Here is a 16,699-nt window from a genome sequence, read left to right on the forward strand (position 1 = left end):
TCTGGTTTTTGAACCTGGTCATAAAGGTCCGTGGTCCGTATTATCCCTATGTCAAAGTGGAAAGTATCGTCCCTGTTTGTGTAAGTCGGTCTGTCTGTCTGTCTGTGTCTGTCTGTGTGTGTGTGTGTGTGTGTGTGTGTGTGTGTGTGTGTGTGTGTGTGTGTGTGTGTGTGTGTGTGTGTGTGTGTGTGTGTCTGTCTGTCTGTCTGTCTGTCTGTCTGTCTGTCTGTCTGTCTGTCTGTCTGTCTGTCTGTCTGTCTGTCTGTCTGTCTGTCTGTCTGTCCTGCCTGCCTGCCTGCCTGCCTGCCTGCCTGCCTGCCTGCCTGCCTGCCTGCCTGCCTGCCTGCCTGCCTGCCTGCCTGCCTTCCTGCCTGCCTGCCTGCCTGCCTGCCCGCCCGCCCGCCCGACAGCCCGCCCGCCCGCCCGACAGCCCGCCCTCCCGCCCGCCCGCCCGCCCGCCCGCCCGCCCGCCCGCCCGCCCGCCCGCCCGCCCGCCCGACCGCCCGCCCGCCCGCCCGCCCGCCCGCCCGCCCGCCCGCCCGCCCGACCGCCCGCCCGCCCGCCCGTCCGTCCGTCCGTCCGTCCGTCTGTCTGTCTGTCTGTCTACGTCATTTACGCGCCGGCATTATAAAAACTGATGTTCGAAAAAAGTTGTTCGAAATTAATGACGTAAACAAAGTCGATATGCGTTAAACTGTCTTGTAGAACGCTAGCGTAAATCGTGCTTTACTATTTATTGCTTTAATCTCTCGTTCACAAATTAAAAAACAAATTATTGCTAAAGAATTATTTTATGACCCGTGAATTATTTTCCACGCCATGATAACTAGTTGAGATTATTACACTATCGTTCTTTAAAACAGGAAAGCGGTATGAAAAAAGAAACAGAAATCATTTACTGATATTTTGTTCAGGGAACTACGTGATTGTATAGGTCAAAGTTTTGTTTCACTATTGAGGCATTTCCGTTATTCGACTTGTCTCTAGTTAAAACTAAGCACAGAAACAGAGACGCAGCAACATTTGTTGGGTCCGGTGAATCTATATGGTAAACAGCACACGACTGTATTGTGTTGGGTTTTATAATATTTTAATACTCTAGTATACTATACTCTAAAACACACAGTTATAGAATTTTCATTTATCTGTACTTCCCTATCCCTGTTGTACACATATAAATACGTTAAATCATACGTTCGAAAAATTATCAGAATTTTAACTGGAAGATATGTTTCGTCATAAACATTTTTACTGATATTCAATAGTGTGTTTCAGTTTTTAATGGATTTGCATATTTTTGCTTGTGAGGGGTGTTTATACAGGTGAATCTATTGTAAACGTGCTTCGTCAAATCGTGTGTACAAATGCATAATCGTAAATTATTATATTTTGTATAAAGACTATTAACATATGAACTCGGAAGTGAGAAAACTCTCATCTTAACGCATGTTTGAATATGTAAAACATTTTGCGCGCTAGCTGTTTCAAGTCAGAGTCTGTAATGCATAACTTCCATAAATAACCTGTCTTCATAATTTAATCTCATTAAAGGTTCGCATATGATTTTCGCTCATGCTATATTCGCTTTATTTAGACAGATATTTGAATTGTATACAGAAAATAATTATTGTCAACTGGACGAATGTCGTAAAAAAGCTCTGATACTTATGTATAAAAACGTTGCCGATACCCTTAAGGTAGCGCACCCCTAATGATTTCCCGCGATTTCTTCGAAGGTTGAAGAGCCTAATATTAGGTGCCGTACCCTAGTGGTTAAGGCGATAGACTAGAAATCTTTTGGGATATTCCCGCGCTGGTTCGAATCCTGCCGACGACGTATACTTTTTTGCGACGCGTTTTATTTCTTTTCTAACGTAATTTGATTTAATATGGCATATAAGCTATGTTTATTGTTAAATATGTTGCATTATTTATGCACATTCTTCAATTTTTAAAATTAAAGCAACGTTATGGCTAAATTGGGTGATTTACTACTGAAAATACGAACCATGCATGTTGCGTTTTTATTTTTATTTCAAAAAGTAAACGGTCAATCTGTCTATTTCTTGGTATTTTTGCTGTATATAGTGTATCTATAAAAACTAAGTTCAAAAACTTACTTAAATGATACTTCTTTGAATTGTATGACACTTTGTTTTTAACCAACCCCATTTCTACTTGCCTGAAACCACTTACATTTCATGGCGCTCTTTCATAGATAAGAAGTTATAAAAAATAAAATGTTTGTAAAAGAAAACTTTTTATCTTGTTTAAACACCTTTACTGCATCTGTACACACCAACTGCATGCCTATATTTGGAAATCTGGATGAATTATGGAACTTTCATATACCCAAGGGGTGCACATAAACTGGACAAAAGCCGAGTGTGGGGGTGGTTTTGAAAAAATCAGTATATATTTTTTTTAAGCATGGAAAGACTACCTAAAAATTTGCATGTAGTTCAGTGAAATGATTCTGATTAAGAAAATAATAGATTAGATTATATTTGGATAGGTGCCCATTACGGGTGCGCTACCTTAATCATCAAACAAGCCATAAAAGGCTCTTTTTGGTTACTTCCAACACAATCACGTCTAAAGGAAGACTGAACACACGCGATTCTCCATTAAGTATAAACAGAGATTATAAATAGAATGAATATAAAATAGTGTTGTGTTCCATATTATCAAGGTAAAATGAAGGAACTTTATAAGGGTCATCTTTTTGATATTATTTTTTGTGTAAATGTATGTGTGAACATGAAATACTAAAACATAAATATTAATTTTTTATATAGTTTATTTGCAATATCTATCACTGCACTTTCCCTAAAGTTAAGTTGTTCGTAAATCAATACTTCAAAACATATGCTTTTCCAAAATAAAGATTAACATAGTTTGTTCAATTACATAAAGTATATTGTTTTTTGCCATTTATGTATTGTTAATTTATTTTCTTTTTACATTTAAGATTACATAATAACTAAAACATTATAGCATTGAATAACGTAACTTTCAGATTGAACAATTTGTAAACCTATAGATTAAAAAAATATGTGGTAGAATTGGACAACAAAAGAAAGGCCATATAAATATCAATTCTGTGCTCAAAACAAAACAAAAAGTTAACAAACAGACACTACAATTATGTACATTTTGAACAAGTTGCTACAACGTGTTTTGTATCGTAAAATCTTGTATTTTTTAATGAAATATTGTAATGTAAACAAATACAAAGTTAAACTCGGTATGATTATAGCGTTGCTTTAAGATATAATAACAGTTGTACCTGTATACAACCTGTCGTTGGGTATGTCACAAGCTGTACCTGTATACAACCTGTCGTTGGGTATGTCACAAGCTGTACCTGTATACAACCTGTCGTTGGGTATGTCACAAGCTGTACCTGTATACAACCTGTCGTTGGGTATGTCACAAGCTGTACCTGTATACAACCTGTCGTTGGGTATGTCACAAGCTGTACCTGTATACAACCTGTCGTTGGGTATGTCACAAGCTGTACCTGTATACAACCTGTCGTTGGGTATGTCACAAGCTGTACCTGTATACAACCTGTCGTTGGGTATGTCACAAGCTGTACCTGTATACAACCTGTCGTTGGGTATGTCACAAGCTGTACCTGTATACAACCTGTCGTTAGGTATGTCACAAGCTGTACCTGTATACAACCTGTCGTTGGGTATGTCACAAAAGGCACATGCGCTGCTACTAATTAATGTTTGTTTTTTCCAGCACATTCTTAATTTACAAGAATAAATAATAAACATAACAAATCATTCAACATAAACAATCTACGACAAAAACTTAAGTAAAGGAATGTTTTATATTATATTATATATTTTACAACCAACGAATATCTTTTTTTTAAACATCGAATCCAGATAATGAATTCTCGTCGTGATGATAAATTTAAAACAGTTACCTTATATACATATATGTAGTATGTTTTAACTATGAAACTGTATGATTAGTTTCAATTCGGAGACGTTCGAGAATAAAATACAGGTAAATAATTAATTTGAGTACACAGAAGCATAATGCCTAAATCTTTAAAGAATGTTAATCAACAGAAACATCCATTCAATTTATTTAATAAAGCGACATTGTGAAGACGTTAATTTTTCAAGTTGCTGTATATTATCCATTATTATTTTTTTGTTTCAGGCTTAAAAGCATTTTTCTTCAGCAGTTCATACAGTCATAGATGTCGTACGAACAACCAAAACGGTTAACTTAATTTGTCAGATGCTTGTTCAATGTATCATGTCGATCATACACCTTTGAGCGTTTCATCGTTTCTTGGTGAATGGATATGCGTCCAATTCCACAAGCATTCGCAGGAGTTCTGAAAGTTTAAATAAAGGTACGCATTATCATACTGTTTAGAAAGTGGGGAACAAACATGCTATGGTATGCACAACATAAATATAACTATTTTTGAGATTTAACTGAAAAAATAAATCCAGTATTTTTTCGGCGTGATTTATGAACCATGCAATCTGAGAAATAGTCTAATCCACTTCAATAATTAAGTGTACCGTTCAATACAGAGCTGGATCATGATTATTATAATGCCAAACACATGCTGAAAATATGAGGAAGCATCAACATTTCAGACCTAGAAATATTAAATCTATAAATGGGACAATGTCTACGCGGATTATCAGACATGCATTGTAATATTTTACTCATAACAGCATAATGAACGTAGCTTGTTGGTTTAACAACATGCAGACCTTGGTGCGTAATATGTTTAACCCATTTATGCCTAGTTGACCCACCCATCCTTCTAAATTGGATCAAATTAGAAATTCCTTTCAGCAAACAGCGCAGATCCAGATGAGACGCCGCATCATGCGGCGTCTCATCTGGGTCTGCGCTGTTTGCCAAGTCCTTTTTTCTAGACGCTAGGCATAAATGGGTTAAACAACATCGCATTTTGAGTTTTCGTAGAGAATTTCAGATTACCTTACAGATGGTACACCATGCCAGTTTTGGCTTAAAATTGGGATTTCAATCTCTTCTTTATTCACTATTTGGTCTAATTCAACCACAGTACATAGTAATTTTTAATCATTTAACAGTACATTACGTGCGTCGTTATATTATGTTAACAATAGTACGCAGTTATTTTAATCATTGAACGTCATATGACGTTTCGCATTATTAAATTGTCAGGTATAAATTATGTTAAATAAGTGATATTCGACTTTAATGATTGGCTGAAGACTTAATTATTTTTATTAACATTTGATATACTTAACCATTATAAACTTACCGTCGCCGTTCAAAGCGCCATCCTGGTCGTAATCGGCGCTTTCTATAAATGCTCTTCCGTATTCTGCAGATACGTAATCGTCGTAAAATGCTTCATTTTTATAAAACCACGCAATTTCTGACCCGGAAAGTTTTCCATCGTGATTTCTGTCGGCCGAGTACATCATGTAGTCTCGCAGGATGCCGGCAGACATGTGCATTCCGCCGACCTACAAATCATATTTCATATTACACCATCATACAAATAAGTTTAATCAAGGCATCACAAAGTTACCAGCGTAGTGACTGATTACTTGTGCTAATTTTAATTGCAGTTACGTTACAGCTACATGTCCTAAATGTTACATAAGCACAATCTGGTAGTTACCGCTTGATTCAGAGGAATTTCAATTAAAATAATTGTAAGTTGTTTGTTAAGGCTCTTGTTACTGTTGCCATTCCCAAACACATTTTGACCTGCTTAAGTCCCTTAGAAAATCTAATTAAACCGATCTTAATAGATTCAACTTTAAAAGGCTTTATTTCAATGTTGAGAAGCAAAAAGTATAAAACCTGACCAGACGACGAGTTACTCGCAGGCTGGTGTGGTTTCATGCTGGTTGCAAACAGACATTTTCTAATTTCTTCTGAGTGGGAAATGGTTACAATAACTGTTCTTACCCCTCTTGATCTCCTAGTAGGTGCAGCGTCTGTGGTTGTGAAACATATAAGTACAAAGAAGATTGTGGCCAAAGTGGCCGCCGTCGTTATCAGTTTTGTAACATCCATCGTCCTCTGTGTGCGTTTATCTAGAAGAAACAAATACGTATCAATGCGTGGGTTAACTAGTGATAAAATAAACAAATACATAATATGCGTGGGTTAACTAGTGATAAAATAATCCAATACATAATAATGTGTGGGTTCACTAGTTATAAAATAAACAAATACATAATAATGCGTGGGTTAACTAGTGATAAAATAATACAATACATAATCATGCGTGGGTTCACTACTTATAAAATAAACAAATACATAATAATACGTGGGTTAACGAGTGATAAAATAATCCAATACATAATAATGTGTGGGTTCACTAGTGATAAAATAAACAAATACATAATAATGCGTGGGTTAACTAGTGATAAAATAATCCAATACATAATAATGTGTGGGTTCAATAGTGATAAAATAAACAAATACATAATATGCGTGGGTTAACTAGTGATACAATAATCCAATACCTAATAATGTGTGGGTTCACTAGTGATAAAATAAACAAATACATAATAATGTGTGGGTTCACTAGTGATAAAATAATCCAATACATAATAATGTGTGGGTTCACTAGTGATAAAATAAACAAATACATAATATGCGTGGGTTAACTAGTGATACAATAATCCAATACATAATAATGTGTGGGTTCACTAGTGATAAAATAAACAAATACATAATAATGTGTGGGTTCACTAGTGATAAAATAATCCAATACATAATAATGTGTGGGTTCACTAGTGATAAAATAATCCAATACATAATTATGCGTGGGTTTACTAGTGATAAAATAAACAAATACATAGAAATGCGTGGGCTAGCTAGTGATAAAAAAATCCAATACATGATAAATTAATAATGCATGGTTTAACTAGTGATAAAAAACAACAAATACATAATAATGCGTGGGTTAACTAGTGATAAAATACTAACTTATGCCACACAAAATAGTCACTTGATTAAAAATAAGCCTAGGGGATTTTATCTTCTGATAATGTTTCTGGAGTATCATGATTCCTTCAGTTAAGATCTTAATGTTTGGATATTTAAACAAAGATATATGACCCAGTAGTTTGTAATATGTTTGTTAAAATTATGCATCAAATATGGTTTCAACGTATTAAACTAAAACACATAAGAGAAGATGACGAAATAAAATATGCGTTACGTTTTAAGCGAATAATTAATGAAGTTATTCTGAACTACCAAGTGGTTTTCTTGATTTTCTTTTTACAAAGGAATTTGAACTGTTTCTGTTATTTGAAGTATTCCTTTAAATGTTTCATGCGTTCAAATCTTGAAAATGCATTAAAAGGCCGTCATATTTCACCCCACAGTTTCCAATTGGATACATACTAACATATTTGCAGTTGCATGGACATAAACAGATTGATGTGTAAATACATGCCCATGACACTAGTTTTCTTCGTATTTAAGGGGCCTTTTCACGTTTGGGTAAATTGACAAAATTGAAAAAAGTTGGTAAAGATTCGCAAATTTTCGTTTTAGTTATGATCTTTGTGAGGAAACAGTTATACTGAACATTTACCATGATCTACAATAGCCATCATATGCATCTTTTGACGATTCAAAAACCTGAAAATTATAAAGCGTTGCAACGCGAAACGAATTAATAATTTGGAGAGTTCAGTTGTTGTCGTTATATTTTGTGAAACTACGAGGATTGCTTATATAAAGTATAAAATACATCAGGCATTGCATACGGAAGGATGGCCGAGTGGTCTAAGGCGTTGACTTTTTACTCCAGGACTCCAGGGGTCAGTGGTTTGAGCCCTGATGAGGGTTACCTTTTTTTTTCTTTTTTTTTAAATTGTATTCTTGATTTTTTTACTGGAGCTTTTTTTATCCAATGTTTACATTTATCAATATAACGCATTTAATGCAGACTTCGAAACATGCCAAAATCTGTGAAAAGGCCCCTTTAAATCAAATGTAAACAATCATTATTCCTTATCGTTTCCCGAATATAAATAGTTAACATACATGCGGAGTATGCGCTATAACTTACAAATTTGGCGCATTTCCAAGAAACGGACAAACAAAAATAAAGTTAATGACCGAATGGGGGTTCAAGTTCAAGGCACCCGTATTATATTGTAGAACCGATACATTCGTGTTGCATAATTAACAGCCACGCGATACTAATTAACGCAGTCCACGTGTGCATTCCAGAACGGAGACCAGTGTCCATTTCCATTAAGATAAGTTGTATTGGGAAGGGTAGGAAAAGCCTTTTTATCGATGTATTAACTGATTCCAACACTAATTCAATTAATGCACCCGATTTCCCGTCACTGATAGGCAAGCTAAAATAATCCCACACCTGTTTGCTGACCGAACGCCTTTGATGAATATACATGTTTATATTACATAAGACTAACTGCGTAAAAATGTAAATGGAAAAACTAGATTTTTGCCTTTCTTTTGCAATACATTTATGTTTGTTTTATTAATCGTATTAACTCAGACGAATATAATTATCGTATCAATATAAATATTTGACTTTATTTAACCATAAAGTTAATAAAACTTATCTAAAGCTATGTCAAGTGCCACTTACTTAAACCAGTATTTATCACGAAAACAATTTTGACATAAGATAAAAATGTACAACCCAAAAATATCTGTCTTTATCAAAAGAATGTCTCGACAGATGCATTGAAAACGTTTTTCAGACATATTTATGGTTAAATCGAACGGTCAGAATGATAAGCTATGATTCAAAGTGACAGGAAATATCTACATATCTCTAGCAATTAACAGAAACATGCTAACGGGGTCATACGTCAAAACATTATTGTAACAGAAAGTTCAGTACCCTTGTGACTCAGAGGCTATATTTGTTTATTTACATCCGCGGTTCCTGTATTATATGAATTATTGTTTCCATACATATGAAAGATTTACATCGACAACCTGTGCATGTGGTCTAACTGACATAGAACATCGGAACCGACCAATTCCGATCATTCCATAGCATCCATCTCCGAATGTTGTCTTATTTTTTAGTCTTATAACTGTCTCAGCAAGTATGATAATTCACGAATGCGTATTTATCATGCTTAGATTTCACTTCCATTACGTAAAAAATGTGGAAATATTGACGCTTTTTTTGGTATTTATTTTTTAATGTTATATCTAAGATAAGTTTCAACCACTATTAAGTGATGCTTGTCTTAATCGTTGGTTATTATTTACATACTTTCTGGACACAATACAAATAAATCGCTTGAAAATACAATACAAATATTAAATACAAAGCAACAAAAATGCAACCATTATCGTAAAATGAAACTAAAAACCATAATCAGGAGAAACGTTATTGTTAAAATCAGTGATTTTTCGTCAAAAATTACACTTCTTACAGGCTGTTTACTAATGGCAAATATAAACCTTTTTCCCCAAAAAAGTTAAAATTTAGTAAAATATGTATTTATAAACAATCGGAATACTGTTAATTTGAATCATATTAAAGGGATCTTTTCACGGTTTGGTAAATTGACAAATTTGAAAAAAGTTGTTTCAGATTCGCAAATTTTCGTTTTAGTTATGATATTTGTGAGGAAACAGGATTACTGAACATTTACCATAGTCCAATATAGCCATTATATGTATCTTTTGACGATTTGAAAACCTAAAAATTATAAAGCGTTGCAACGCGAAACGATTGAATAATTTGGAGAGTTCTGTTGTTGTGGTTTAAATTTACGAAACTACGAAGATTGCTTATATAAAGTATAAAATACTTAAACTGCGTATATCCGGTGGAATAGCCGAGAAGGCTAATGCGTTTTTACTTCAGACTAATTCCAGGTCACTGGTTCGAGTCCTGGTACCGGCTACTTTTTTTCCCTTTTATTAAAATTTTATTCTTGATTTTTTACTGGAGCTTTTAAGATCCAATTTTTACATTTATCAATACAAAGCATTTAATGACAAACTTCAAAATATGCCAAAATCTGTGAAAAGGCCCCTTTAATAGTGTATGTATAATGTATAGTCGCGCTATGTTGCACCATCCAAAAGGCAAGGACTGTAATATGTACAGTTAAAATGACTGATCAACATTGTTTATTTCAGATGAAACATGGACATTAATACGCTAACAACAATACGCCTGTCTAGTGTTGAAGGCGTTCTTCCATTCTTCCGTTATATATTTAAGGCACTTCGTCACAGACTAGAATCGCATAATTTGTTAAAGCAATTTGCAGTAAATTCGAAAAAGAATTAATGTACATGATGTTTACTTAAATAAGCGAACAGGTACTAATGACTAAGAAAACATCGTTTCGTTTATGAGTAATGAAGCGTTTAAAGCAACGATTATTTGGGAAATAAGTGCTAAAGCATTAGATTCTGCTTTCAAAGGTTCAGGATTCGAGTCGCGATAAAGGAAAACAAAAGAATTATTAATTAAAACGTTATATTTTTTTTTATTGGTATTGGTAATTATATGAGGTTATAACAAATATTACAGTTTTTTTATCACTATATATCAAAGCCTTATTGCATGAATATATAAAAAAGGTTAAAGTGGGTATGCACGATTTTGATATGTGTTAAATTGTAATATATTGATAAAAGTATGTTACAATAACACAAAATAGGCAAGAAAAATTATAAATTGAAGACGAATTTCATAAAATGCAGCAAAGACAAATTAGCGCCCTGAGCCGATTGTGACGAAGATATGGCGTACATATTTTCCTACAATAACCGAAGCATTCGTCGTTTATTAGGATCGGAATTAGTGTTCGTGTGTCGTATGAATATATATCGTTGCAGGAAATTAAAATGATCCTTAAAACTAAATTTAGATTTACAACGTACATGCATGATATACATACTGGAGAATTCGACTGTACAGACATTTTTTATTTCAGAATTAAATATCTGGCTTATTTCGCATTTTTAGACACATGTTCTTCTTACCTTTAATTTCATTTATATTTAAATATATAAATGATACGTTTTCTACAGATTTTATATAAATTCATAAATATTTGACAAAATCGTGCATACACACTTTAAACAAGTCATGTTTAATATTTAGGCGATGATAGATCGAAACAACAGCAATACTAATAAAATTTTTATTATTATATTAAACTTTAAATTGCTTGTTCATATAGCTCAAATAATAATAAACAATTATATGAGCACTTTCCTTGCATGTTTGCAGACTTGTAAATATAATGTGTACACTCTGAAATGATTTAAAAGCACTATATATCACATATTTAACTTTTAAAAAAGTTGTTTGTTCTAGGTATAACGTAACTGATTTGAAGATTTTCATACTTAACGTAATGCCATGCTGTACGTTGATATCATAACAAAATAACATGTAATACACAGTAAATCATTATTACGTTGACGATTGACTATTATGTAGCATATTAATAAGTATGTATTAACATGAGAAAATAACAAAGAGAAATCTTAAAGCAATTGTACTTACCTACTGGTGGTATTGCAATGCGACCACGCGTTATGTCCAATAGTCACAGACTCTAGTGAATGCCGTTGTTGTTATGACGGGAGCCTAGTCGCGATCATTAATTTATCCCCACACCAACTCATCCTCGAGTGTCGTCATCCGCGCAGCGTCTGACCGAGTTCAGGACGATTCTAGGCAGGGCAAATGTTTCCAGCAAAATAATGTTCGCGCCAGTCTGCCTTCTGGATAGTAGGCTCATGCACAAGAAGTTGTACTATCGGGGTTATTCAGTGCGGCCTTCGTTACAAAATACGTGTTTGCGTATCCGGAAAGGTGCGGCGATAGTTAAGATGCTTCCAGAGCAACTCAGTGGCCAGTAATTTATTTAGTACAGTGATCTTATCATAAGCATGAATCATTGTCTGAGAATAAGGTCCAAAACACACCCGCATAAAATGTTGTTAATTCTTAGTTCAATTATACATAGTGTCACATTTAATAAGCATCAAAATGAATGTATCATAAAAACACAATGAGTGGACTATTGGCTCATCTATTGGTAACATACACATTTAGAACAAACTTTTAAATTTGGTTAGTCAGCCATCTTAAACATTTAAGTTCATACTACGAACCAATCATGAATACTAGATTTAAGTTTAAACCAAGTTTATATTTGTATACCGGTGTTTTATATTCTATGAATTTAAAAGAAAATACTCTGTAAAAAACACGTGCACGTCACAATTTTAGTACAATATAGAGCAATGCTGTATCTTTCATACGACCAGAAGTAGTCAAACCTGTCACAGTAATCGCTCACCAAGAATTTCTTTCAATAAAGTATCCATATATACCCCAAAACTCTAAGTACGAAATAAGCAGTCGACAATGAATACTAATATTGCAATATAGAAGTTAAATGCGAAGCCAAATTAACATCTCGTAAAGAAGTCTATCCATCCGCCCACTAAATCACGTGACAAGCTACCGCCAAAAATGTGTTTGTTTATCAAGGTGCCTGTACCACGTGACTTTTTGGGTTATGTGTGGGACAATCGGATGTCGACAAACCATCGCTTCAGGTAACGTTTTTGATAACTTCTTCATTAATTCAAAACCATTTTCAAAATACACAACTGTGTTAAGTTTGCGCAAAATTAATTAAGTATTTTTTTTTCCAAAAAGTGCAACCGCGTGTTTGAAAACACACAAAGTGAAATGCTATGTGTGGTATATTTGTTATTTCAATCAACAAAAACGTTCATTATAATATTGTTGAAGGTTTAAAAAATAGGCCGGACATTGTAATTCTTCATAGAGAAGCTACATATATTGTATGTTTGCGCATATACATCTGATTCGGAGTTTGTGTATAAAAATGCAATAATGCTATGTGTGGGACACATTTTTGAAATGCTATGTGTGGTATGCAAAAACTTTCCCGTCAGTTCTGCATTTAATCTGAACACAGTTTGTAAGAATCTAAAACATATACTTCTGTCAGACCTGAAAATATATCAAATTAACCAAATGTTTCATGATGGAATACTGAAGTAATTGTGTAATGTTTTAACAATTTATGTTTAATTAAACAGAAATTTTAAATAAAATACACTGCGTAATTGTTATCCAACCAATGGTCTTTTTTAACAAACACGCTATGTTGAACTATAATTTTTTCTTTTTTTTTTAACTTATTGTCTTTAAATAAATATCATGATTTATATTTTTGCCTGATTATTAAATTTGGTCCTTTTTTAATAAATGAATGACATAGAAAGTAAAAGCACTTGCTTTCAAATGGGTTTTACTTCTGTTGTTTTTCAGACTTGACAAGGATAAGTCGAAGGATTTGTAACGCTTTAAGGCGCGAAGCTGTGTTAGAATTAGATGAACACCATCAAACCACACGGAAGGTGTTATGCGGCAAGTTAATTATCAAAACCACAGTGACAGAGACAGACCCAGCTTCATTCTGTGATGTTTACGGAAAGCTATTTCAACTAACTATGCAAACATACCATTTAATATGTAGTTTGGCATAATCAAAACATAGTGTATGTATTGATATGTGTGTATATTTATGTGTTTTGCATCTATGTTATTAATGAAATTGATTAGATGAATATAAAATCTGAGTTTATATGTTAATAAAACAATTGTTTCATAACAAATAACAATATAAATCCAATGATGATTGTTTGTGGTCTATTAAGTTCATTTAGTTTCCAATATCATCTCCATATGAATATCTGAAGTATATCAAAATAAACACTTCATTAATAACATTTCTTTATAACCAGCATGCACATGTTACAATAGAAATTAAAGCACCAAGTACACAAAGAAGTACATCAGTATTCGCAAATTAGCAAATCTTGCTATACAAACATATAAATGATCTAATTAACACGTAACAAATGGTCAGCGAAAAAAAGTCATGGCTTTGGGGGTTAATTATACCAACAAACATATTTAATTGTATTAATACTTCATGAACTCAATTTCAAATGAAATCTGAATAACTTAAAATAGTGTAAGATGTTTAATGAAAATACTCATTCGACCCGGTCATGAAAGGAGCTGCAAGATCTTGTTACCGCCGCACCAAATAATAAACAATACATGTTGTTCAATTTGTTGAATTGTCAAATGTGTATTTAATGTTTACTTTGATTGTTTTCTTTCACTGCAATACTTGCACCATCTGGTAACAAAACAAACAGTCTTTTAAACTTTTGAACATTAACTATATATGACAACTTTTCATTGATCAAGATATCAGTACGTCTCTTGAAGGTGCTTCCAAAAATACTTTAATCTCCCTGAAAAGAACAAAATACACATGAAATAAACTGTAAAACTTAAAAAAAATATAAATAATTGGCATGCGTGATATATAAGATAGCTCAATAGGATTTAGATACGAATACACGATTTTACAGAAAAATAAGTTATTGATCCTTTTGTCTATTTGTTTAAATAATGCTGTATTATCTCTTTATGCTTATTTAATAACTCTCGTTACGGTCTAATATGTTTACACATTCCTGATAAAAAGCACACAACCATAAGTTCAATAACACTTTTTGTAATTTTGTTACAATAATTTTTACATGACACCTTGCACAAACAATCCTTACGATTTTGTGTATTAAACAAGTGCCTTAGTTGGAAGTAACAATTCACTGAAAATTTAACATTTTGTAACAATCAATTTTATAGAAACTCACACGAAAAGGTTTGCCGCAACAGAAATATTTTCCTTCCCGTGCGTGGGTGGCTTTGTGTTTGGAGATTCCCGACTGTGTTTTGACCTCTCTATCACACTGTTCTCAAACAAATGGCATTCTACAAGTAAAAAATATGAATATAAATTATCGACAATCATGATAATTTTCAGTAACTTGAACGTCGTGATTATCATATTTTAAGCACGCAAAACAGCACCAACAATGTTTTATTGACCAACTTTTGTTATTTAGACAGACTTAAAATATTATTGATGTTTATGTCAATCTTTCGATTCTCTAGTTTAGTTTGTATACCACACATAGCATTTCAAAAACGTGTCCTACACATAGCATTATTGCATTTTTAAGCACACACTCCGAATCAGAAGTATTTGTGCAGACATATAATGTATGTAGCTTCTCTATGAAGAATTACAATGTCCGCCCTATTTTTTAAACCTTCGACAATATTAAAATGAACGTTTTTGTTGATTGAATAAAAAATATACCACACATAGCATTTCAATTTGTGTCTTTTCAAACGCGCGGTTGCACATTTTGGAAAAAATACTAATTCATTTTGCTCAAACTTAACACAGTTGTGTATTTTGACAATGACCGGGCTCTCGTCTTTGTTTTTTTTGAAAATGGTTTTGAATTAATGAAGAAATTATCAGAAATGTACCTGAAGCGATGGTTTGTTTCAAAATTTATTTCAGCTATAAACGCTTTCCGACGCCGAACCATTACCGAAATCCCCGTGTGAATACATATAGATTTGACATTATTAATATAACAAGTCTTAAGAACATTAATCAATCATTATTAGTGAAATGGCAAAACAGCAACTCAGTTTGGTCATTTTCTGACAAACATATCGTTCTTTCACGGGGATTTCGGTCAGGCCCCATAATAGAGCTGCCAATAGCCGACGCTCGCAAGTTACCACGTGTAATGTTAGTATTAGTCTTAAATAACACTTTTACGATGACATTTATCGATAATATTTATTAAAATATAAAAATTACATTGTGTTCACTTGCTTACGACATAATATATACATTTATAACTGTGATTTCAGTAAGTTACGCAGAGCGTGTACCGAAATCCCCAATATTTTTACATACCAACGTGGTATAATTCATGTATTTTACATCGCTAATAGGAAATTTATCAATCGTTGTTATGGAAAGTGCTACACTTTATATTAATGGATTGAAATTGTACATGAAATACTGGTCAAGTCATTGATAATGCAAAAGGCGTTAAATAATCAGACAAAGCGATTTGTCAGAGACATTCTTTTACGATCTGTTGGAGCAACTGTGCACATGGTTTATCTTACAGATACTTACAGATACTTACAGATGTCGTTCTAGCAGTAGGTTGGTGTCCCCATCCTTTAATGCTAGCTCCTCGTTTTCATCACTTGAATTGTCCTTTATACCTCCAGTAAATTTGAGACACTCCGTGAATTGGTATTTAATGGGTTGATCGCTTAGGAATTTATCTAATCGTCTTTCAAAAGAGTGTACCGTCTTGGCGGATATCACCTGTTCGGGTAATTTGTTCCATGTGTCCACAATACGACAACAAAACGAATATTTCCTAACATCCAGTCTTGATCGTAAGTTAAAAAGTTTATGCTCATGCCCTCTTGTAGATTGACTTGTATTTTTCTCGAATAAGTTTGAGACTGCTGGGTCATATTTCATAGTAATTATTTTATATGCTTCAATGAGGTCTCCTCGAAGTCTTCTATAAGCAAGAGTATATAATTTCAATTCATTCAATCTCTACTCATATTACATTTCGGATAAACCAGGGACTTGTTTGGTGGCACGCCTTTGGACATTCTCTAACATTTCTATTTCTTTTTTCAGATGTGGATTCCAGACTGGATTAGCATATTCTAGGTGTGGTCTTACTAACGATGTGAACAGAG

The 16,699-nt window shown here is 33.6% G+C and overlaps 2 protein-coding genes across 3 annotated transcripts in view; one reads left to right on the forward strand and one right to left on the reverse strand.

The window, feature by feature from the left end:
- LOC127867807 (trichohyalin-like) overlaps nucleotides 1-16,699 on the forward strand; it is a 291,013-nt gene that overhangs the window by 142,575 nt on the left and 131,739 nt on the right. The window lies entirely within an intron of this gene.
- LOC127867822 (uncharacterized) lies at nucleotides 3,724-11,643 on the reverse strand. Its single transcript, XM_052409299.1, has 4 exons — nucleotides 11,540-11,643; nucleotides 5,959-6,086; nucleotides 5,300-5,507; nucleotides 3,724-4,366 (listed from the first exon to the last, which is right to left on the reverse strand). The coding sequence occupies exons 2-4, from the start codon at nucleotides 6,064-6,066 to the stop codon at nucleotides 4,311-4,313; spliced, it is 372 nt and encodes a 123-aa protein (XP_052265259.1). The 5' UTR covers nucleotides 6,067-6,086; nucleotides 11,540-11,643; the 3' UTR covers nucleotides 3,724-4,310.

Source organism: Dreissena polymorpha, chromosome 2, assembly GCF_020536995.1.
Source record: "Dreissena polymorpha isolate Duluth1 chromosome 2, UMN_Dpol_1.0, whole genome shotgun sequence".
Lineage (NCBI taxonomy): Eukaryota > Metazoa > Mollusca > Bivalvia > Myida > Dreissenidae > Dreissena > Dreissena polymorpha.